At 43.7% G+C, this 24,284-nt stretch overlaps 1 protein-coding gene across 2 annotated transcripts; it reads left to right on the top strand.

The window, feature by feature from the left end:
- The first annotated feature begins 905 nt into the window (after positions 1 to 905).
- On the top strand, positions 906 to 23,073 carry ANXA7 (annexin A7). Of its 2 annotated transcripts, XM_072130962.1 has the most exons (14): positions 906 to 1,066; positions 9,733 to 9,784; positions 10,694 to 10,859; positions 11,810 to 12,100; positions 12,731 to 12,771; positions 13,296 to 13,313; positions 14,870 to 14,975; positions 15,066 to 15,160; positions 17,104 to 17,217; positions 17,426 to 17,596; positions 18,933 to 19,103; positions 19,327 to 19,402; positions 20,862 to 20,974; positions 22,673 to 23,073. In XM_072130962.1, exons 2-14 carry the CDS (start codon positions 9,734 to 9,736, stop codon positions 22,793 to 22,795), a joined length of 1,536 nt encoding a protein of 511 aa, XP_071987063.1. In that variant the 5' UTR covers positions 906 to 1,066; position 9,733; the 3' UTR covers positions 22,796 to 23,073. The 2 variants fall into 2 exon arrangements, with proteins under 2 accessions (XP_071987063.1, XP_071987062.1); XM_072130961.1 differs by lacking the exons at positions 906 to 1,066; positions 13,296 to 13,313.
- The last annotated feature ends 1,211 nt before the right edge of the window (positions 23,074 to 24,284 follow it).

Genomic DNA, 24,284 nt, shown 5'->3' on the forward strand with positions numbered 1-24,284 from the left:
TTGCTGGCGGTGTGGCCTGGAGGAAGGGAACCTGTCACCAGGGAGCTCATTTTCACTGAAGACAGGTTGCAGAAGCCCATGACACCTGCAGAGCACATATGTCTTTCTGTTTTCTCTAAGCATTTGCATTACAATATAATTGTGTGTTATAACTTACCTTGCACCATGACAGAATACTCTGTGTAGTCCCAAGGGTTGGACTTTGGTTTGGATGCATGTGTTTTTGTACGTTTTTAATTGCGCACATTCGGAAAACGCATGCGCGCGACCGTGCGTGCACCTTATTAGGAAGTGCCAGAGAGCTGGTGATGTCACTGAGCAGACTCACACCTGCGCAACCTCGGGTGCGAAGCCAGCCAGGATAAAAATTTGAAGTTGCGCAGGCACAAGCGTGCCCGAGAGCTGGGTGACGTCACCGGCACCTCCTAATCAGGTGCATGCACAGTTGCACACATGGTGCGCCGAGCACATATTGTGGTGCGCCGAAGGGGGGTTGTAATATAAAAAATAAAACAGTTTTAAACGGAATACGGCGGTTTCTGCGAATAGTAATGATATGCTCCGGCACCCTGAGCTGGTGCAAGGTATTTGTGGGTTATAATTGGCATTTTTAAAGTGGTAGGTTTCCTTTAAGAGGCCAAGTGCTGATGATAGGTTCCCTTTAAAGGTCTGGAAAAATAGATAGAAAACAAAAAAAACTTTTCATGATTAAAAAAAAAGCGAAACCGCACGTGGCAGTGTGTGGTGGCGGTGCTTAGCCATGACTCATGTAATAGTGGCCATTACAGGGACAGGACTGCTCTGGTGTAATCCCGGGGGGCTCAGCTCCAGGATGTCTCCAGGACGCCCCCATTAGCCGCTCCCAGTTCCCGCCCTGCACAAGTCTCTGTGGAGGGAGACGTCACGGTGCGGGCGGAACCTTCTCATCTTCCGGGTCGCATTACATTTTACATATTTACCTCCCACCCTCCGCAGGGAGTTGTCGTTGTCGGCTCCATCTTGGCAGCAGAGGCTCCTGTCAGCCTCCTCTTGGCTCAGCTTGCGGCGCTGCGGGACGTGTGAAGAGGTGAGGCGGCGGCTGCGGCAGCACTTCTGGGTGGGATGGAAACTTTTTATTTCGGATGACTGCAGCACGTAGTGTCAGTGCCCGTATGTAGTGTGAGGTGTAGCAGAGCTGACTGTGTGGTGTCCCTGTGTAATGGGATAGTGCAGTGATAGATAACACACTCGGCTCTGCTACATCTCGCCGTGTAACCCTGTGCTGGTGCTCAGGATAAGATGGCAGTGCTGCAGTGCACTGGATGTACGTCAGTGACTGCTAACCACACCCTAGGGTGATTCTCTGGGAGAGGGGAAAGTTGCAGAACATGTTATGTCTTCCCACTACAACCTGCGTGTGTAATAAACCCTGGTGACGCTGATGTAGCAGAGCTGACAAGGTCACTTGGCCAAAGGTTAGACCTGTAGCTGGTTACTCGTGACTCTACTCCGCATGGAAATTCCAAAATTGGGGTCGGAAAAGGCAGGGTCTATACAGCCACTTCTATAGATTTGTTTCCATCACACAATACAGTCACATCAGGAATCTGGGACCCTTATCCTTGTGATCAGACCCTCCCTTACCCCTTCCCCCCCCAGAGTACAAGAGTTGTTATTGCGGAAATCCCCACTTAAAGGGGCTGTCCACCTATAATCCCCCACCTGATGTGACTTTAGGTGCGGAGTGAAGCCATCACACGCTAGTGGGGATAATATCATAGGGACAGGACAATTGTGATGCCCAACGTGTCATCAAGAAGGTATCACAGCACACGGGAGCGCACATTCCTCTATCCGAATTCTTGCTTTGAGGCGTCTTGTAGGGGGGTTTGGAATGACAGGCATTTTAAAAGGGATTGATAATGTATCTGGATTTCTTTGTGAAACGACAATGGGCTCATCAGAGGTCACATCTGTAACGGGGACGTGTCGGGTCACGTATGTTATTAGCTGAGGTGACAGTGATTTGGGAAGGCTCTTCTTTTTTTTTGGTTTTCCGTTGTGACTTGTAGAGACTCTTCCGAATGTTCTGAAGGGGAAACAAAACTAATACAAAGCAGCGTGTTCTATAACAGAGGTGCGGTCTGTATTTTGCATGGTTCACACCGAAAACTTTTCACAGGAAATCCAGTTCTTGTGCGGTGGAAGTGACCGGTCTGTGACCGCTGGGGGCTGCATCTCATAGAGGTGAATATAATGGAAATGCACGGGTGACCTGCTGTGACATTCATATAGGGCACACGGGACCCCTGTCATTGTTTTTAGTTTCAAATGCTTTTGGTGTGTACAACCGGAAATATCCTGATGTACGCGCTAATCGTGTCCATAATTCACAAAAAAATGTTATTCCTTGAACCATTAACTTTCGTGATTGGGTTCAATACCGTATTTTTCGGACACAAATAATCCTTTGATTGTCTCAGAAATCAAAGGTGCGCCTTATAGTCCAGTCCGCCTTATATATGAACCGTACTTACAGACAACAGCTGCCTTGAACTGTGCACAGGCCTGCCACCTGCTGGTCATTCATCCTTACAATCCGGTGCGCCTTATATATGAAGCTAGACATTTTAGCAAGCATTTATTGATGGTGCGCCTTATAATTCTGTGTGCTTTAGGCTACATTCCCACTGCCGTGAGCCCGCCGCACCGTAGCACGGCGGGCACACGGCAGCGTGGGGAGAGGAGGAGGAGGAGGTGAGCGCAGCTCAGCCCTGCCCCTCTCCATAGCGATGTATGGCCGCGGCGCCGTAATACGGGAAAAGATAGGACATGTCCTATCTTTTCCTGGGCTACGGAGCGGTACGGTGCCGCACGTGTGCTGCACAGTACCGCTCCCGTAGGGCGCCGTGAGCCCATAGAAGTGTATGGGGGACGTATATCGGTCGCATATACGTCCCCCATACTGTAGTGTGAATGCAGCCTTCTAGTCCAAAAAATGCGGTAGGTTTTATTGAGGTACAACAGGCAAGCATAATGCATATGGAATGGAAATGGATCACTGTACATTGGATATTACAGAAGTGATAATTTTGGAGAATAGCTTAGTGGACAAGCTCGCAGTACGGCTTCTTTCACATGAACGGAGGCTATGCCCTGACCGGGACCTGGGAGTAGCATCCTTTAGGTGGAGAGATGAGCATTCCTCACCCCTCCCCTCTCCATAGGGAGCTATGCTGCCGCCCCATTATATAGTTCATGGGTCTTTTCTTGATATCTTGAATTTCTACTCTCCTATCAAATGCTATAGCCCAAATCCTGAATTGTCACGCCTTTTCTGTGTAGCTACAACCTGTTATCCTACTGTGTGAGGATAGCCCGAGGGCCAGGCTATTCTACCAACCTTTCCAGTTCAGCTGCAAAGTCTGCCATGGCTCATTCATGCAGGTATGTGCTCACTCACACGGAGTATCGGGCATTGGGTAGGTGCTTGTGTGTAGGTTTTCAGATTGTAAAGTGCAGCAACGTCCCCAGTCTCGTTCTTGTTTGCTATAAAGACGATCGATACTACGGCCGCTGCTTAAACATGACTTATTACCTTTATCATGCACCTATAACCTGGCGTGACCCGCCTATATGTGTATATGCACCCAATGCTCTATGGCGTTTAGTAGGAATAGGTCTTAAAATATAAAAAGCAACATCTAGTAATGTACTACTTCTATGTGATGTTCATAAGAGACTCAGGAAGCATCTTGGACTGTGTGCTTTAAAAATTTGAAAGAAAATGTATCATCAAAATCAAGCCAGGACATTTTCTCATTTTCGCTGGTAACTTTCTTATATTTGTCATCCATGACCTCCTTCCTTCTAAAATCTATTTTTTATGCTAATGAGCCAGAAGGGCTCTGATACACCTTATCAGAGCCCGTCTATGCTGTAGATTCACAAGCTGTTACACTGTGCAGGAGCACTCCCCCCACCCCTACCATTCTGAAAGTGTTGAGGGAGCAATGGTGAGGAGGAGACGGCATGGAGAGACTTGGGTAATGCCCCCCCCCCCTCCCCAAAGAATTTTAAAAGTTGATTTTAGAAGGAAGGAGGCCATGGATAACAAATGCCGGTTTTACTTGCCGGAACAAGACAAGGGGAGTATAATTTTTTTTTTTCTTCTGAATGCTTAAAAATGAAACTGGGCCATTTGGGACACTAAACTACCAGTCCATTAGGACCTGTGGGTATTTTAGTGTCCCTAATTGCCCTGACAGGAGATGTATCGAGTTGTGTGAATGAGCCAAGAGGAGGGCTTACATGAGCGAAGAGATCTTACATGGGAGACCAGTCCAGCTGCAATCCCGGAATATAAATGTACAAGCAGCAATTTCTTAAACTGTCTCTAGTAGTGAATGGTTGAATGGTGCACTGCCTTTTTAAAGCAGCAGTTTTCTAAATATGCCAGAAGTGCAACATGGATGCCAGGGCTGCAGCTCTTGGGGTAATAATGTATAGCAGGGCTACCACTTTTCTTTCCTCTGTGCATGCTCTTGGTGGTCCTTGGCAGATGCAAAAAGAAAAGTGGTGATTGAGGTGATTTCTTCAAAGTTTTAAGATCTTGTGAGTCGCCCCAACCGTGCCCCTGTACTGTGCACACCATACAAGTCCATTAGATCTCTGCTGATTACCAGGCGTTGTAGTGCTGTAGGGTGAGGTGTCGCTGGCAACTTGTGAGCTTGTTAAAGCCCTGGGTTCATGTTGTGTTGCACAATACACAGTGTTGTCACACCTACTGTTAATTATATGGTAACGGCAGAAGCTCAACAGAGGGACTGCTGCAGAATCTCTTTAGCCAGTGTTTACTTTTCCATTGTTGCATTAGAGGTGTAGTTTTAAGGTTTATCTCTTCCTGTTTTTTTTTTTTCTGGAATTCCATTAGTAGGAATTATTGTGCACTGAACACAGTGAATACAGACATTAGCAAGTAGTTAAACGGACTTGCAGTAAATATGTTTTACCATACATTTCGGAGGTCCCAATAACGCCTGTAGAAGCATCATGAGTGTTTGCACAGGTAATTTTATTTCTTGAAAAAAGTCTAGTGCGTACAAATACGCATGAAACTTATCTGACGGGGTTGTGAGCTGTAGCTAATTCATTCGGACGGAGGCACAGATTGAATGTAGAACAAAAAATAAGGCGTGGAAGAAAAATTTTCCCCTCTCCCAAAGGCACATGTTTATCCAAAACTGCAACCAGCCATTGCCCGGTCCTGAGCAGTGTCTGCCATTTTTGCGGTGGTATTTTTGGTTTCTGTGGAGGATTTTTGTCCTTAGCTGTGCATTTTATGCTTTTGTGGTGGTTACAAGCGCAACCTACAAGGCCCCTCCGTATCCATTCTGCATATTGTGCACATAGCTAAGGGGGAAAATATAAAGTATAGCTGAATACAGGCAGTCCCCGGGTTACGTACAAGATGGGGACCGGAGGGTTGTACTGAAGTTGAATTTGTATGTAAGTCGGGTTGCTGGTAACTAAGGATGCATTAGCTGGTGCGATCTCACGCTTCCTTAGTTACCTGGAATCTCCGGCTTCTAGTGCACTGGCTTGTAACTAAGGAAGCGTGAGATCGCACCAGCTAATGCATCCTTAGTTGCCTGGTTCCCCTGATACTGCCGGCAATTACTTAATTAATATCGGCAACGGATTGCGATCCCCGTCACCTCCATGGCCGCTCCAGCCTTTCACTGGCTGTGCCCAATAATCCCCGTCACCTCCATGGCCGCTCCAGCCTTTCACTGGCTGTGCCCAATAATCCCCGTCACCTCCATGGCCGCTCCAGCCTTTCACTGGCTGTGCCCAATAATCCCCGTCACCTCCATGGCCGCTCCAGCCTTTCACTCGCTCCGCCCAGCGATCCCTGTCACCTCCATGGCCGCTCCAGCCTTTCACTGGCTGTGCCCAATAATCCCCGTCACCTCCATGGCCCGCCCAATGAGGAGGTGCAGCGCTATTGAAACCCAGAAGTGGACTGTGCATGCCCCGAGCGCCCCGTTTGTATCTACGGGTTGTCCATAACTCGAAACTCTGTAAGTCGGGATACATTTTAGCAGAAGGTGCCAGTCGACAGTGAGGCAAAACTTCATAAATCCTAAACATCAACAGCAAAGCAGAATGACATGGACCAGTGCACAATGTTCCAGCTTCCCGTCCTGAAGCAAATACACGAGGTACCACAATGATTTTTACAATGTGTAATTATTTTAACATGATGATGCAATGGTTCCAAAATCATTGTACGGTAATTATCCATGTTACAAGACAATCAAGTGTATTACATCATCCATGATCATATATAAGTGAAGCTTTACCAATTCACTTATGTACAAAAAAAATCATATTATAGCGCTATATGTGTCCACACTAAGGGCTAATACACAGGTGTCAATATTTAACAATTACGGCATCACATGGCTGACCATAGTGATACTGTGTAGCCAAATACCGCGTTCCTATGCACCCTTTATTGTGATTGTGTGTACAGTATACGCCCCTGCTATAATAAGACAGCACTGTGCATGCCGCTCACCTACTCCAACAGGCTTGAAGCCACCGCAGACATACAGTCATAAATTTGGGAGCAGTCCCGATGTTGCTGTTGGGATGCGCACCCTGGACATATTTCCAGATTTCTGGACAGTCAATGGGACAAACTGATGCCCCTGGCCATGGCTATGATTGGCCAAAACCCGAACAGGAACATTGGGTCTGCTCCTTTCTATTTGCTAAGCTTTGAAAGATCCAGGAGCCTAGATACAGTCCAGTGTCTTGTAGTTTATGTATCTTTAACATAATGGCCACATTTAAGGTGCGGTCACACGTACCGCTGTGTCTGTAATCGCAGTACCGGGGCGGCCCTAGGCCTGATCGCAAATTCGCTTCTATGGAAACTCAAGCGTTCGGTAACCAGAACCCGATGCAAAGCAAGGTCTGCCTCCCGGACACTAGCGCTGCATTTGTAAACCACACGCTTTAAAGAAAACTTTCAGCGGTAAAAAGATTCTCCATCACTGAACTCTCACCTGACGCTATATCACATGGTTTATTTCTTCTGTACATTATACAGGCAGTCCCCGGGTTACATACAAGATAGGGTCTGTAGGTTTGTTCTTAAGTTGAATTTGTATGTAAGTCGGAACTTTATATTTTATCATTGTAATCCCAGCCAGAACTTTTTTGGTCTCTCTGACAATTGGATTTTAAAAATGTTGGGTTGTCATAAGAATCAGGACTAACACTAAAGCTTCATTACAGACACCTGTGATAACTGTTACAGCTGATCATTGTAGCCTAGGACTAAAGTACAATAAATTACCCATATCCAGAGGTCCGTTTGTAACTAGGGGTCGTATGTAAGTCGAGTGTTCTTAAGTAGGGGACCGCTGTACTTTTTTTTTTTTTTTTTTAATAAAGACTCATTTTATTAAATGTCCCCAACGGGACATCATAACGGCCTATGTACATGGTGTGGGATCCTTTTCTATGCTGCACTATTTCTTATAATTAGTAAAGTAATCAATAAATGTTGGTAAATTGAACAAAATAACTGGCAAAATGTAACTCCTCTGTCCTATAGTTGAATATAGTCCTTTTTTACTTAAATATCCCATTCATAGAGTTACCCTCGCACTCTGGTGCACATTATAGTCCGAAAAATACTCCCCTGGGCCTGAGGCAGTATCTGTCTCCACTATTGGACCTCCCAGGTGTTCTCCCTCCATTATACCACAACAAGTTCTTGTACACAGGAGCGGAGTTTATGGCCCACACCAGAAGGACAGGACAATCTTGCTCCAGGAGCTGCTGCTGATATCTGGTTGTTATTCCCACCCGGCATAACCTTCCATTATCCTTTTATGATCCTCAGCAGGGTGTGGTGTTCACCCGGTAAGCTTCTTGATATTTATTAGATGTGAAAGTGAATCTGCTATAAAAATCTATCATGATTAACCAGGGACATTTACTCATAGATCCAGGCACCGTGACTGTGGTAATCGTATTATATGTGTTATCCATGGCCTCCTTCCTTCTAAAATCTACTTTTAGTATGCTAATGAGCAATACTAGAGCTTTTCCTTGTTGCAGCTTCATGGGCTGTTACACTGTGCATGTGCTCCTCCGCCACTGTGTGCTGCAACTTCCTTTGCCGTCATGTGAGCAGATCCTCATGGAGCGGATGGAAAATGTAGGTTTTTGTATGCAGCAAGATAATTTCACTATTTGTGTGGTGGAACCTAAGATTTGTATGGAGCAATCATACAAAGTCTGTGTCCTTACTGTCTAATGTATTAAGACTCTTTTCTCAGTGTTTTTCTTTGTCGTGTCTACTGTAATTTTGTATTGTGGGGTCTTCTGATATTCATAGAATCTGAAATTAAAAAGGGAGTTATAATCTCATTTGTCATAGTTCTAGGGACTGTTGTCATTTTCAAAATGGAACAGAATTGCAAGTAAAGTTTGTATCCCCCTCAACACTGTGAACCACAATGAGGGAGATTAAGTGCAAACTACAGCGTAAAAGTGTCTGTACCACATTTTTAACGGGGTTTTTGGCTCTCTTACGACTACCTCGAAAAAAGGGGCGTGGCCTTGCACCAAAAATACTGCTGATCTGAATTTCGTCTTAACTTTCTGACGTAATGTAAGCCAACTAATAGGAGGCGCAGAGTAGGACTAGACAGTCTTATACTAGGACAGATTTATCATCCAGCACCAGACACTTATATGGATCTGGAGCAGAATAAGACGCTCTAGTCTAACTCCGCACTGTCTAACCTTGGGACACATTTTATAAATCTGCCCTATTGTGTATGGACTGTAGACATTGATGTCCCGGACAGGTGCAGTATGCTCTGCCAGCCGCGGCTTACAGCTAAAAATACATTCTGGGAAGAGCAATGGTGTGGGAAGTAATAATCGTGTGTGTTTTTTCTTTTTTTAATAGTCTGTATCCACGTTCTCATTTTAAAGGACACCTGTCATCAGGTCTCTGTCACTTGTCCTGTCACCTCTACCTGTTGGAGCAGCTCACAAGGATCCATCCCAGCCTTTATGTAGTCATTTCATACATTATTCATTGTAAAATCATCTTTTCTTTATTATGTAAATGAGGCTGGTCACATGGTCAGAGGCAGTGATGTCACCCCTGTTCCCCCTCCCCTCTCCTCCCCCTGCTCATGTCTGTGTGTAATGTATAGTAAAGCATTGCTGGTGTCTGTGCTTTATCTGCTGACATGCTGTGTCCTCCTAATACACAGAGAGACAGACATCAGCTACACAAGTGCCTGACATGTTCTGCTGTAACATGGCTGCCTGGAGCTGCTGTATCTCTCCTATACACACACACATGCACACACAGGCTGCAGGGGGCGTGGCCACCAGCACCAGGAAGCACATCATTATACAGCATCACATCATTATACAGGCTGTCAGTCATGCACTGGGGGTGTGGCTGTACCTCCCACTCATGAATAGAGTGGACAGCTTGAATATGCTAATGCTTCATTGGACATTTCACAGGTCATTTGCATACAGCTTTAGGACCTCATTGCTTAGGTTTACAGGCATGTAGAGGGACAATGAAGGGATAGAGGCAATGCTCTCTAATGGCAGTTTATGAAAATATATTTAGTTTAGGGGGGTTATTTTGCCTGACGGGTTCTCTTTAAGTTGTAATTCCTATTATTTTCTGTCCTGCAGAATGTCGTACCAATACCCTTCATCAGGTTTCCCCGGATATCCCGGCTATCCAGTAAGTATCAAGTGATACGATGTACTCATGCAAATTGGCTTTGCATGTATTTAAAATACATTTGGGCAATGTGAAATTCAATACTATGCAAAAAAATGGGGGGTGTGTGTGTACAGAGCAAGCTAAATAGTGCTGAGCATTTTACTCTGAGGGAAAGGTGAATATTTTACATTTAAATGCTTTTTGGTTAAAGCACGGTGATCGCCTCTAGGGTTTTATATGTTTATAAAGCATGACAAGTGGAGTAATACAGGTAAAATGCAGAATAAGGATTACAAAACCTAATAACGCTATATCCCTATTGTCTTCCTATAGCAATCATAGCCACAATAATAAGAGACAAATTATTTTTGTCAAAAAATGCATAAATAAGTAAACTCCCCCCAGTAAATATCACTAGTAAATGGAGGTCATACATTAATGTGAATTTGGCATAATGAAAGGCACAAACCTTTGGGATTCTGAAAAGGGGTTTTGGCAGAGAGGAGGCGGAGCCAGTGGCAGGAAGGAGGCGGGGCCAGACTTGCTAAATTTCGCGATGTATGCTCTTTGTAATTTTCCCCAATCCACTGCTGTAGTCAGTAGTAGCAAGCTGTGCACTTAACACGGTGAGGCCTTTGTTTGGTCAAATATTAGGAGCACGTTACACTGGTATAAGGTCTTGTCAGTCTTGATGTGTCCCCTATATATAGAAGAAACAATAAGGTAATTCAAGGGGCAGTTGCAGTTGTGCCTCCATTTTTTTCTTTTTTCTTATGTTTCCTGTTTATGCTTTTTTTTTTTTTTTTTTTGTTTTGTTTTGTTTATCAGAAGTATTTACTTAACAGACACTTCAGGGACATCCTTTATTAAAAATGTTCATTGTATTGCAATTGTATAATCCTCCCGCATCTTTATTTCTCTTTATAGGGAGCTGACCCGTCGGCATACCCCCCTGCTGGGCAGCAGGCATACCCCGGTGGGCAGTATCCTCCTGGAGGTGCCTTCCCTCCTGCAGCTGGCGGAGGATACCCTGCAGCTGGTGGTTACCCAGCCCCTGGTGGCTTTCCTGGAGCCATGCCATCCTATCCTGGAGGCAAGTTTTGTCTAATATTCCATATATATATATTTTAAATCTTAAAGGGAACCTGTCACTAGGAGACCCATTTTTAGCACTCCCCCAGTCCCCACAGAGCATAGTACATACACTGCCAAAGTGTTTTTGTATTAAAAATTGGTTTTACAGAAAAAAAGCTATGTTATATTGTACCTTTCATTAGCATCTGCTGTGTGACTAGGCAGTTGCCAAAAAGGAGGGACTGGAAAGGAGCAGTCCCCCCCCCACCCTTGGGTAACATTCATATATTTGAAATGGTCACATGTTTCCCAACAGCGTATGTACTATGCTCTGTGGGGACTGGGGGAGTGTCTCCTGGTGACAGGTTCCCTTTAAGCCACATTTGATGTGTTTTGTGACCATTCCATGTACTGTAGTGTCCATCTCTTTATCCAGACAGTCATTGGGTCTTTATCACTGTTACAGATTCCCCTACACTGTTCTTCATCAAACTAGGAACCATGCTTCTGGTGTCATTTTTAAAAAAAATCTCCTCTTTGAAGTATTTTTGTGCTGTAGGACCCAATATATGGGCAGAAAAAGAACTAGTTAGAGATGCAGATAAATATCCAATTCCTGATTTATGTATTTTACTACCTGTATTTTCATTTTTGTGGCATAGTCCTGATGCGATCCTGAGAATCTTATCTTTGAAATGACACCAGAAGCATGGTTCCAGGTGCTAATAAATTCCACAATCGCACGAACCTTCTGCAGCTTCTCAGTATGATGCTACTAAGCACATTTTGAATGTGACTTTGGATGCATATTCTTAGATAAAGCTGGGAAAAAGAGGTGCCTTTCTCTAAAGAGATGTATTACTAAGCTTCTTGTAGTCACTTGTTTGATAGTCAGTGGGCTGTTGGTATCGCTGGTGCTGTTATTTTATTTAAATAAGAGGTTTTTTTTGTTTTTTTTTTTCCCCTTAGCTCCTGGATATGGAGCGCCAGGTCAAGCTCCTGGGTATGGTGCTCCTCCTGGTGCCCCTGGTTATGGAGCACCCCAAGGTGTACCTGGGTATGGTGCGCCTGGTTTTGGGGCTCCTCCTGGTGGCTATGGAGCCCCTGCTGCTGGAGGATATGGAGCACCTGCAGCTGGTGGCTATGGAGCACCTCCCGGTGGTGCACCAGGTTATGGAGGATACCAGCAGCCTCCTTCTCAGAGTTATGGTGGTGGCGGACCAGGGCAAATGCCAGGACAAGCACCCGGACCAGTACCAGGTTGGTGGATTCTGTCTATAGACTATTCATGACACTTCTGGGTGACACACAGACCGAGTTTTACACTGTGAACACGGCCATATGAAGCTCTGATGTAATAAATGTGGAATAGCTAATAGATTTTCTTGTGGGTTGTATCAGATTCCCTGCAGATAATTTTTCCTCCAATCTTTCCTGGAATGCAGCAGTGTTCTTAATGCAGTGATCTCACCCCATGATCAAATTTTCTTACTACATTTATGTTTTAATGGCACAAGAACAAAGCTTATTTTATAGGACATGGGATGGAGAACTCCTGATTTGCAAATAAATTTGCAAATTCAGGACGACCCATGTTAAGTGATATGTGTAGCCTCCCAGCAGAGCGCAGCGCCTGTCTCTGCACATGAATAATTTACATGATCAGACAGGAGCTATATGACTGCAGGTGAGATGGGATGCTCAGACTTCTCCTTACACTGACCAGACCTCTGTAGGTTGGAACTCTTTGTTTTGTACTTTGTGTTTTGTACACTTGGATGGACTGCACTAAAATATCAACCAATATGTAGATAGACTGTGGATATACATATTGTACAGTTACTTTAGTTGCTTTTCGATTTTGATGTTTGTGGCTTATTTGTTTTCTAGGTGGATTTCCATCAGGACCGGCACCTGGACAGCAACCATCTGTATGTATTACTTTATTTTGGTAATATTAAATGGTTTGTGTTCAAAATAAATTGAAAATATAAGAGAAGCTCCCATAGAGTGGACCCGGGAGTAGTAAATGGTTACATAGTATCCATGTCTCTGCGGTATGTATGGCTCTTGTTAGTGGAGAAACCTGGGGGTCACATAAGGGGTTCTGCAAGTTCCCTGTGTAGTAGAGCGATGATGTGCATTCTCTGCACTGCTCTAAAAACTTTGGGGGACCTGCAGACCCCCGTTCTGATTTTTGGAAAAAATGGATACAAAACAATTGGACATCCTACCAATTTTGGCTATTAAGCTATTTATTTTTGGCTATTGGCAAGGGGCCATGGATAGAACAGGAGAATAACTTTAACAATGAATGTGATTGTTAATTGTGACACATTGCTAGTATTTCATGAGCAGATTATTACAAAATGAAAAGATTTTTGTGAAATTAACCTTTTCATTAATGACCAAGATTGGCAGATCTTAAATTGTGGCTTTATGTTGCATATTCTAGGTTAGTGCTGAGTATCAGGTAGGTGACGCCTTGCTGCTCTTGGGCACAATGTGTGCGGCGCATGCCTAGAACTTTAACTACAAGTATAAACGCTTCACGGTTTTTTCATATTTTGGATTTTGAGTAATATAATCACATTTTGTTTGGAAACTTTTATCCGTAGACCGCAGATGCTTGTTTTTTTTTTTGAGATTGTGCTTTGCAAAAACTCAACGACTTCGATGTATTTGTTCCTGCCCCTAATCTTTCCTTCATTGTTTTCCTAATTGCCCTTTTCGGTGTAAAGCCTGTTGGAGCAAGGTGACTGCATGTGTGTGTACTGGGTTTCTTCAAACTGTATAGAAAATACAGCTGCATGTTTGTACGAGGAACATCTCACATACTCAGTGCTGTTTTTATTTTGTGTTTTCATCTTCTTCTTAGAAAGTTCATTCTGTATTATCATACAACTATAATATGCTAAAACTGCACATTTATCAGTGCATAGTAAGACCATAGACACTTGAGGGTGGTCAGTCCGTGTATCCCGGACCGGACTCTGTACATCCTCATATACAGAGTCCTGTGTTGTGTGTTTTTTTTTGTTTTTCCTTGTTTTGTTTCAATAAACTCCTTAGACTGAGTGGCAGAATCCGACAATTATCAGGTAACACGCGATCCAGAAGATTTTCTTGTGGCTCAAAATCCATTCTAAGGCCCCTTCCACACTTGCGTTTTTCATGCGCGTGTTCTATGCGTGCTTTTGACGCGCAGAACTTGCATTTCACTCTGACCCATTGTAATCAATGGGCTTTTTCAGACTTGTATTTCACATGTGCGTGTTTTTTAACGTGCGTTTAAATCTCGGCATGCTCTACTTCTGCAAGTCACGCGCGTGAAAAACGCACCATACAAGTTTATGGAGATGCATCAAAAACGCATTGCACTCTGAGACACATGCAAGTGCAATCCGTTTTTCACGCATTAATTGCCATAGAAAAGATAGAGCTCAGTCCTGAGTCCTTTTCATGTGCGTTATCTGCGCGTGATAAACATATTGAAAATGCATTGAAATTGCATTGAAAACACGTGAAAAACTGGGACACTGAACAAACTCTGACTGAAAACTGATTGAACTCTGATGCAAAATGTGCGTTTTTCACTGACCAAACCCTGATCGCAGCCTGGTCAGACCCTGACGTGATCTGCAACGCAAGTGTGGAAGGGGCCTCAAATTGCCTGTGCAATACATAACCTTTGGACAGGTGTGGTGCTGAACAATCCTGAACAATTCTTTTGTATGTCTGTCCAAAGCAAAGAAAAGGTTAATTTAGTGTTTGTTAAAAGTGGAACATTTTATATAACAATTGGACATTTTGGTTCTAGTTCAAGAGCTTACACTTGGTGTCTGATATTAAATAGCCAAATTATATTCCAGAGCCTCATCTTGCATAAATGTCTGGTCTTCCTCATCATAGAGCATCATGGGAGGTCCTGTAGTATATAGTAATGTGAATAAACCTAGTCTTTTCATCAGTCCTGTACATATCTTGATAGTGCATTTCCTCCTGTAATGTATGGTACTTGATTTCCAGCCTTTCGCTGCAGCAATGACTGCCACTCAGGGGACTATCAAGCCTGCAGCAAACTTTGATGCCCTGGCCGATGCTGAAAAGTTGAGGAAGGCAATGAAGGGATTTGGTATTTATTTCACCTTTTGTTTAGTTGTGTTCCCTTCATTTGCTTTGGTAACCTCTTACTATTTATAACTCGCTTGTGTCTTTTCCACAGGGACGGATGAACAAGCCATCATTGACGTTGTTGCCAACCGCTCCGCTGATCAAAGACAAAAGATTAAAGCCGCATTTAAGACCGCTTATGGAAAGGTAAGGTCATCAGGAAGACAAGGGGTCTGGACAATCCCCCCTGGACTTTGTCAATGATGATTTGCTCCTTCTGAACAATATTTGAATGCAGGTGAAATAGAAGTCCAAAATATTATTTGCTTAGGCAATTTCTGTGCAAACATTGCGGCCATCATTTTGGCTTCTGCATCTGATCTAGAGTGTTCAGTTCTAGTGCTATGATATGGTGTATATTGGAGTTCGATCTCTCACTATTCCACCATAAGGCAATATAGTAATACTGTTACCATCTCTCAGCTTCGCACAGGAAGGCCTCATGCACACATTGTTCACATGACTAGCATATTTCATCCTGTTTTTCTATGATGGCTGTGTGTGACTTGCTGAAGAGAATTCCTTGACTCTGCTACCTCCTGTCACTACTGTAGAGAAATGATGCCCCCTGTCAGTTAGAAAGCTGGAGATGCGGCTGAGCTGGGAGAACATGGATATACATAGATGACAAGTCAGCTTTACAAACACACTGTGGAACTTTACAGGCATGGGGAGGAACAATATAGGGATAGCCGTACTGCTCATGTTCATAGTTTTCAAAACTATATAATTTAATTTTAGTGTGGGAAAGTTTAACTGACAGATTCTCCTTAAAGACTAGATGAGTGGTGTGTCTCTGCTATGAGCTGACCTACCTGCACACGTCCTCATTCACTTTTATGGACTCATGCATTGGGCCGTGGGATCCATGTGCATGCTGCCAGACCCGCAAAAGATAGAGCAGGTCCTATGCCTGGTTGTTTTTCATCTTGGGAAGTTATTAATTTCAATGGTCATTGGCACGTGAGTGGAGCTCACCAAAGATTAGCCCATGGGATGCAAACACTCCTCTGGAAAATTGGCGTCCTGTATGGCTGTACGTGTCGTGTGCAGGTAGCCTTAAAGGACATCTACCAGCAGATTACTGGTGGTAGAGTGTCCTAAAGAGGCTGCTTGTTCTATCTCTGTGTTTTAAAAGTGCACAATTCTGCAAGCCTCCTGCTGTAATCTGGTGGTAGATGTCCTTTAGGGTACATTGACACTGCCGTATGGGGGGACGTATAGACGGCAATGGCCGCACGGTCTGTCACCATAGCCGGGAGAAAGATTGGACATGTCCAATCTTTCCCTGGAATACGGCGCCATGCCCAATGTTTCTCTATGGAGAGGGGCTGGGGTGAGTGGCGCTCATCCCCCTCCTCCTCCTCCTCATCTCCCAGCACCGACGTGTGCCTGCCATACTACGCTATCTCCAGGACTCCACCTATGTATGTACACCTACTGGTTCCCAATCAATCAGCAAGTATTGTAATGTCCGACAGATAGGAAACATTTGATTTCTGACTGTGTCAATAAATGGAGGCCTCGAGGATATATTTAAGTACATCTGTATACTTGAGGAAAGATTAATATATCAGTAGTGTGTCGGCTGTTATCATGAGAGAATGAATAAGATAGAAGTCAGTTTACTGAGCTGCTGGAATGACTAATTTGTTATTGATGTCAATATGCAGAATCGCTTGATGTTTATAAAAGAAACCCACATCAATGTCTGCGTATAGGTGAGAATCCATAGACTGTATGCAAACAGCAACTTTTACTCCCCACATATTGAACACCGGACTTGTGACTTTAATAATCTCTGGACTGGTGGGTGATGCCATTCTGCCCCAACACACCAGTGATCAGGGGAAGGTTGATGCTCATTCGTCAATATGAAACCATCTCCAAGTTTGTAGGAGAAATGAGGGGGGGCGGTGACACTGGGTTTTGGAAATGATTCTCCACAACTGATCGCAATTGTTGTATTTGGCAGAGCTGATGTTTGCCCTATAAAAGGGGACACATCATCTTGGCATAAGTAAACGGGGCATGCAATTTCTGTGTAATTTCTGTGATCATATTTATTTATTTTTTTTTACCTTTTTTAGGATTTGATCAAAGATTTGAAGTCTGAACTAAGTGGCAACGTGGAAGAACTCATCATCGCGCTCTTCATGCCACCGACATATTATGATGCCTATAGCTTGTACAATGCCATGAAGGTAACGTGTCACGTCGGGGATTGTACGTCTGTGAAAGCTTTTTCTTGGTCAAGCCAAGTATATTTATCTCCTCTAATACTATGATCCAGATCCTACCAGGCCTATGGTTCTGAAATACCGAAAATAAATTGATACAATTAGTTTTGCAGTAGACTCGCATGTAGTTCTAATTTTCTTACAGATTTTTCCTTCTTCTTCTCCTTTCTAGGGTGCAGGAACAAAAGAAGGTGTGCTCATCGAGATCCTCTGCTCCAGGACGAATAACGAAATCAGGAACATTGTTGCGTGTTACAAAACAGATTTTGGGCGAGATATTGAAAAGGACATTCGATCGGATACCTCTGGTCACTTTGAGAGACTTCTTGTGTCTATGTGCCAGGTGGGATTGATAACTCTTACTATGTTGTGCTGCGCGTGTAGTTGCTGAGGGGCTGATAACATCTGCGTTGTGATTTAATATACATTTAAAACCCTAAACATCGCACAGTTGGCGATTTATGGACACTTATTGCAACTGATGTATCTTAGAGTAACTAAAGGGGAAGGTGATCTCTAAAGGTGTTTGTTTAAATTTCACCCATATGCAGTTGGTGCAGTGCATTTCACTCATCTACACATCTGTAGGTGACCCTAATAGAATATTCATCAAATAATTATTCAGATGTATTTCATGCTAACAAAAGGGGACGGCTAGTTTTGCTGGAGTGAGTGTTGCTGTATCAAATGATTGAACTGTGGCACACTGGCTTAGAAAGTGGAGTCACATTTCACAACCATCCGATTGACTTCCCAAATTTATCAGTGAAAAGAAGTAAAAGCAGTTTTTTTTTTTTTTTTTTTTTGGTAGATGTTTGGATTCCCTTGGGATAAGGTTTTTCTTAAGACATTGGGTATAGGTCAGAATTCCATTGATGTTCTGATTAGTTAGAGGTAATTCCACAAAGGCAAAATTCTTAAATATACTCAGAATAACAAACTCACTGTTTTATCTGTGAAATGCTGTATTTTTGTTAATAATGCCAACCTGTCTGTATCAGTCCTGGTGTACACAATCTTCTGACTATGGTTGAATTCTTCTCATGAATAGCTTCTCCTATCTGCACACTGCTCTCTGCCTTCTAACCCCCTCCCCTGCATTACAAGACCAGCTCAGACACAAGCACTTCCTGCCAGCAAGCAGCAATGTGCAGAGACTTGCTGTACTAGCTACAGCCAGATAAGGTCTTTGCCTGGGAGGGAGGCATATAACAGAGGTGTCTGTTATAGGTGCGTTAGCAGAGCTGAGAGTGCCATTGTCTAATCTCTGATTTGTCTCATCTCTTTCTATGTGTCAGATACTAGTAAATGTTCAGAAACTAAACTTTATATAAATCCTGTACCCTGAAAATCTAAGCACATTGTCAGCACACATCATATCGCAGCACAGAGGGATCATGAAGTGTCTGCTTTGAGTAAGATTCCAGGGTGTGGACGGGGACTCTGTTTTATTGATGTTTTTAATCTCCTATCACTCAGTGATGGTCAGAGTAAGATAAGGGGTTAAAATTATCTCAAATCTGAATCCCCCTAGTGATGATCACAAAATAAAGAACTTTCTTTCATGGGCAAACCCCTTTAAGTTATAAGGAACAACCTCCATGTAAGAATTATTCTTGGTCATATGAAGTTCCATATACTAGCTGCTTGTTCCTAAGATGTGTCTGATGTTTTCTCAGGGAAATCGAGATGAAAGTCAGAATGTGAATATGCAACAAGTTGAACAAGATGCCCAACGTCTTTACCAGGCTGGAGAAGGAAAACTGGGAACAGACGAGTCTTCCTTTAATTTGGTGCTGGCCAGCCGCAGCTTCCCACACTTAAAGGCAGTGTCCGAAGCCTATGCCAGAGTAAGTACATAGCTACATTGTATACAGCACATGTCATACAGAATGCTACACACTGCCTACTTGTGTCTTCTACAAGTGCCTGCTTCTTCATGTCTTCTAAAAGCCGTGCTAAAACCATTTTTGCTTTATTTAACCCCTTAATGAATTATTTTTTTTCCCCATTCCGAATATAGTATTTTAGTCCTCATTGTTCTAAAGGTAACTGTTTCTTGATCTCTTACAGATTTCAAAGCGTGACTTGATTAGTGCCATAGGAAGAGAATTTTCTGGACATATAGAAGATGGATTAAAGGCAGTTTGTAAGTAAATGCACTCAAAGGAGTACCAGCAAGACACTTCTGCAGCCCTCTTTCAATACAAAACCATTTAACATGAAGGGCTGTTGCATCGGCCAACCACATTGCTGATGACGGGGACTCCAAGCATCATATTGATATGATGCATAAAGTCCCTGCTTCTCTGCAGAACAACATGATTACACTTCAGTGCCCTATTGCAGGGAAGAAGGGACTCTTATAGCACATCACTATGATGCTTTGAGTCCACTCCTCTGCACTGTGGTTGGCCTGTGAAACAGACCTTACTTGTCTGAAATGACCCAAGGGTTGTATTGCAAGGTAGAATTTAAGCCAGACACATAATCTAAATAGGTAAATGCCATTGTCAAGAGTTTTGACACTTGTATAATATAGTATTCCACAAGTATAATATACTTGTGGAATATAGAGCATGTGGCTTAAAAAAAAAAAAAAAAAAAAAAGCCTGAATTTTCAAAAATAGCTCTACTTTTAAGGCTGCTCTCATCCCTGGAGGTTAAAGATCAAGTCTACCATGGGCTCCCAGTTACTGCCCCATGCTGTTTTTACCCTTGTGTAACCACTGGTGTCGAGCTGGTGCTCTGCAGTTGCACACCAGGTCATATCCAGAGACGGGACCCATAATCACTCAGCTTACTAACTGCACACTTTAGGCCAGTGAGGAAATTACTGAAGAGATGCAGTTGCTTAAAAGGAGGATTTCTATTATTTAGCATATACCGTTTATACTCGCGTATTACCCGAGTTTTTCAGCACAATTTTTGTGCTTAAAATTTACCCACTCGGCTTATATTCGGGTGTATATTTATAAATAAATAAATTGGTATTCACCTTTCTGACGGCCCGGGCAGCGGCAGGTCTGCGGCAGCTCCCTCTGCAGTGCCTCTTCTTTTTTTCAAGCCAGCGACAGTCCGCAAAGTGCGCTGGCAGCGGCTGACATCATGGTTGTGCGCACGGAGCTGTCGCCGGCTTGAAAAAAGGCGCTGCAGAGGGAGCTGCCGCTGCCCGGGCCGTCAGAGTGGTGAGTACCGTTTTTGTTTTATGACCAATGCATTTCCCACCCTCGGCTTATACTCGAGTCAATAGGTTTTTCCAGGTTTTTTGTGTTAAAATTAGGGGTCTCGGCTTATACTTGAGTATAAACGGTACTTCCAATAGTCAACTTTATTATTCTTCAATATCCTTTTAACTTTACAGTAGGGTACACTAAAGCGAATACACTTGTTGTGGAAACAATTATCCTGGGATTAGAACAATTAAAATGATTTTGACTTGACAGTGTTTGTTTGTTTTTGGGGTCTAGATTTATGATTTGCTGTTTAATTCCGTGCTACATGCATGAGGTGTCATTTCCCGATTTTTCTGTTGGGATCTTGTATTTGCTTTATCCTGCCCTAGTGACGGACCACAAGTTCTGTAATAATACTTACTCTATTTCCAGTGCAGTGCGCCATAAACCGTCCAGCCTATTTTGCTGAGAGGCTTTACAAGTCCATGAAGGGAGCAGGAACCAGAGACTCGACTTTGATACGAGTGATTGTTACCCGCAGTGAGGTAGGTTTCTGGTAACTTACAAATGTTCAACAGTCTCAAAAAAAAATATTTTCATTTCATGTAAACGGGGTGAGGATTAAGGGCTCAGACACAGCCTTCAAAATACTTTCCCTGTACACAACTCCAATAATGCAGCTGTACTGGAATGTGTGATGTGTCCCCTATACCAGTGGTGGCCAACCTTTTATAGAGATAAAGTGCCCAAACGCCAAACCAAAGTCTATGTAATCATTGCAGAGTGCCAACACAGCTATTTAGCCTAAAATTACAGATAATCCCATATATATTTACCCATACAAGATAAACACCACCATACTGATAATAAACAACCACCATCACCAATAATATCACTAAGCACGAGCAAATACAGTGAGGGACGCTGGCAATATGAAAATATGAAGGATTGTTGAATCCAATTCGGCAGGGGGTTTGTAGGGCAAAGTGTGCAGTTACAGTGCAAACACCCTCCACCCCACAACAGTTACAGGGAATCAGGCAGGAGAATTTACCATCAAATAACCACATATGTCAGTGGCACATATAGTGCCTTTGGTCCGGAGCTCTGGGCACCTGTGCCATGCTGTCAGTGAGGGCAGTGTAGTGCGCCCGGGGGTTACTGGCAGCATCGCACAGCGACAAGAGACCTAGGCCAAGGGTAGTATATATGTGGCCATAGACATGTGTCATACCGGGCAATTTGGGACACTAAACAATAAGGACCTATAGTTGTTTAGTGACCCAAAGCCACCTGACTGCTGCCTTTGAGATGCACACAGAGCAGCTCCTGCTCCACTTAGCTGTATGGAGCTCAGTGCCCGGGCAGTTCTGTCTCCCTCTCCTCGTGTTCCTGGGGCGAGCACTGACCTGCTGCTGTGTCTAAGGCAGCACAGAGGAGGTCAGATGCAGCCTACAGTGAGACATCGCTGGAGCTCTCGGCAGCTTTTCCTGCCTGGCCAGTTTATATAGATGGCAGTAGAGATGGTGGCTGTGCCCTCTCTGGCACGCATGCCATAGGTTCGCCACCACTGACCTATACTGTGCGCAGCTATACCAGCACAATTAATCAGAAGATGACACTTTGGCCCACTTATCAAAAACAGTGCAGTCTGTACTACGGTATGTGTGGTGTGCAACAGATTTTTTTTATTTTTTTGACCATGTAAAAACTTCTGCTATTGTAAGGTAACTTCCCTTGGTAAACTGTTTAACATGCCCTTTTAGGTTGGTAGCAGCAGGACTGTAAAATGCATTTATATTCCAGAATTGTAGCAGGACTTGGAACACTCTGAATAGATCTTACATGTCACACTAATGCGCACAGCCCCTGCACTACTCATGTGAAGAGATTAAAATACATTAGAGGGCTCCAACTCCTGCTATACAATCCTAGCATGTAATTCCATTTTTACAGTCCTGCTGTTACTAATATGAAAGGTATGATTAAACGGAAACACTCAAAAAAAAAAAAAATTGTTTACACAGATCTCTACACTGGAAGTGTTCCCCAGGTATTTCTTGACATGCTTAAAAAAAAAAAATATATAGAAATTGGTTCTAAGTGTTAAACTCCCCATTGTCACACACTTTAGCCAATTGTTCTCACGAATACATTCTTGCACAGTAAGCACCTGCCAGTAGCCTATGGGCGTCTCTGGCTGCAGAAATCTTATTATTGTGCCTTTGCTTCTCTTGTTTCAGATTGATCTTGTGCAGATAAAACAAGCCTTTGTACAGATGTACCAGAAGAGCCTTTCCTCCATGATCCAAGGTGATACAAGTGGAGACTACAGAAAGCTGCTTCTTGCCATCACTGGTCAATAGGGTCCAGCCTCTGAGTGCAGTGTGATAGGGGTTAACGTTATATGGTATCTGTTTTGTTACCCATCAAATGTTTATATATATATTACAAAAAAAAACACTTCTGGTATTTTCTCAACCTTGTCCATTGCTAGGAAACTAGACACACTCTAGGCATTTTTTTAGTACTTGATTCCTTCAAGAAATGTTACTTTGTACTTTACAACAACAATGTTATTCTAGTCCTCCCCGTACTCTGCATAATAGCATGAATAAATGTATAATCCCTTATTTTCTACCTACACGTGCTGTGTGTGTACTATGTTCTGGGCTGCACACTGCCACCACACGTTACAGGAATTTACTGCAGGATAATAGATATTTTACACCCGTTTAAAAATACAGGCCAAGGAATACATAAGAAACAAGCTACAGAGACTGGAGCAGATTTTCAAGGTCACAGGTTGATCAGCTATTGGGAGAGGTCATCAATATCAGATATTTGATATATTCTGTGCCACATACATGAATGAGAAGCTGTTCTCTTGTGATCCCCATTAGAACAATGGACTCCATAAGTGGCATTGCTACACAGTGTACATCCTGTGCCATGTATGCTTTCCTTATTATACTGCTGTGTGGGGTGTGTGAAAATTGCTCATCTGGAAGCCCAGATTCTGGATCTAAATGAGCAAGTATCAAGGCTGCGGGCAATTGACAATATGGAGTGAAGTCTGCTGCTCCTGGAGCACAAACTCTCTGGGGAAGATGGGTGTGGGGAGGGAAGTATGGAGGTGCAGAGTGAGGGGGCAGCTAGTTGGGTAACATGTAGAGGGAAGAGTTGCAGGGAATTCACCCCAATAAGTTTGCCAGGCTGGCGGATGAGGGGGATATCAGCTCTGGGGTAGCAATGCTGAAGCAAGACGTGGCCTCTAGCAACCAGGGAAGTGTCTAATGGGAATACAGACAGGTGCTGGTAGTGGGCGGCTCGATTATTAGGGGAACAGACAGGGCAATCTGTCACAAAGACCGTGCATACCGAACAGTGTGTTTGCCGGGCTGGTGAGGAACCAGCGGTCATGGTCCACATTGGCACTAATGACAAAGTAATTGGTAGGTGGAAGGTCCTTAAAAACGATTTCAGGGAATTAAGCCATAAGCTCAGGGCAAGGACCTCAAAAGGTAGTTTTCTCTGAAATCGGGGAGGTAAATAAGTGACTCAAAAGTTGGTGTAGGAAGGAGGGCTTTGGGTTCATGGAGAACTGGGCTGACTTTTCTGTCTGCTACAGGCTCTACAGTAGGGATGGGCTGCACCTCAATGGGGAGGGTGCAGCTGTTTTGGGGGGGGGGGGGGGAATGGCTAGAAGCTTGGAGGAGTGTTTAAACTAGAGACCTGGGGGGAGGGAAACGATCTACACTACACTTGTGCAGGGCAAATAGACAGAGCTGGGAAGAAGAGTCAGTCCATGGGGGAGGAATTGGGGCTGGATTAAGATTGGGGCATAAGAACAAA

The sequence above is a fragment of the Engystomops pustulosus genome, chromosome 11 (genome assembly GCF_040894005.1).
Source record: "Engystomops pustulosus chromosome 11, aEngPut4.maternal, whole genome shotgun sequence".
Taxonomy (NCBI): domain Eukaryota; kingdom Metazoa; phylum Chordata; class Amphibia; order Anura; family Leptodactylidae; genus Engystomops; species Engystomops pustulosus.

Excerpts from the sequence above, each read along its gene's own strand:
- ANXA7 (XM_072130962.1), top strand. The coding sequence starts at position 9,734 with ATGTCGTACCAATACCCTTCATCAGGTTTCCCCGGATATCCCGGCTAT. Across the intron at positions 17,218-17,425 it reads GCTTGTACAATGCCATGAAG|GGTGCAGGAACAAAAGAAGG; the intron begins GTAACGTGTCAC and ends TCTCCTTTCTAG. Across the intron at positions 19,403-20,861 it reads AGATGGATTAAAGGCAGTTT|TGCAGTGCGCCATAAACCGT; the intron begins GTAAGTAAATGC and ends CTCTATTTCCAG.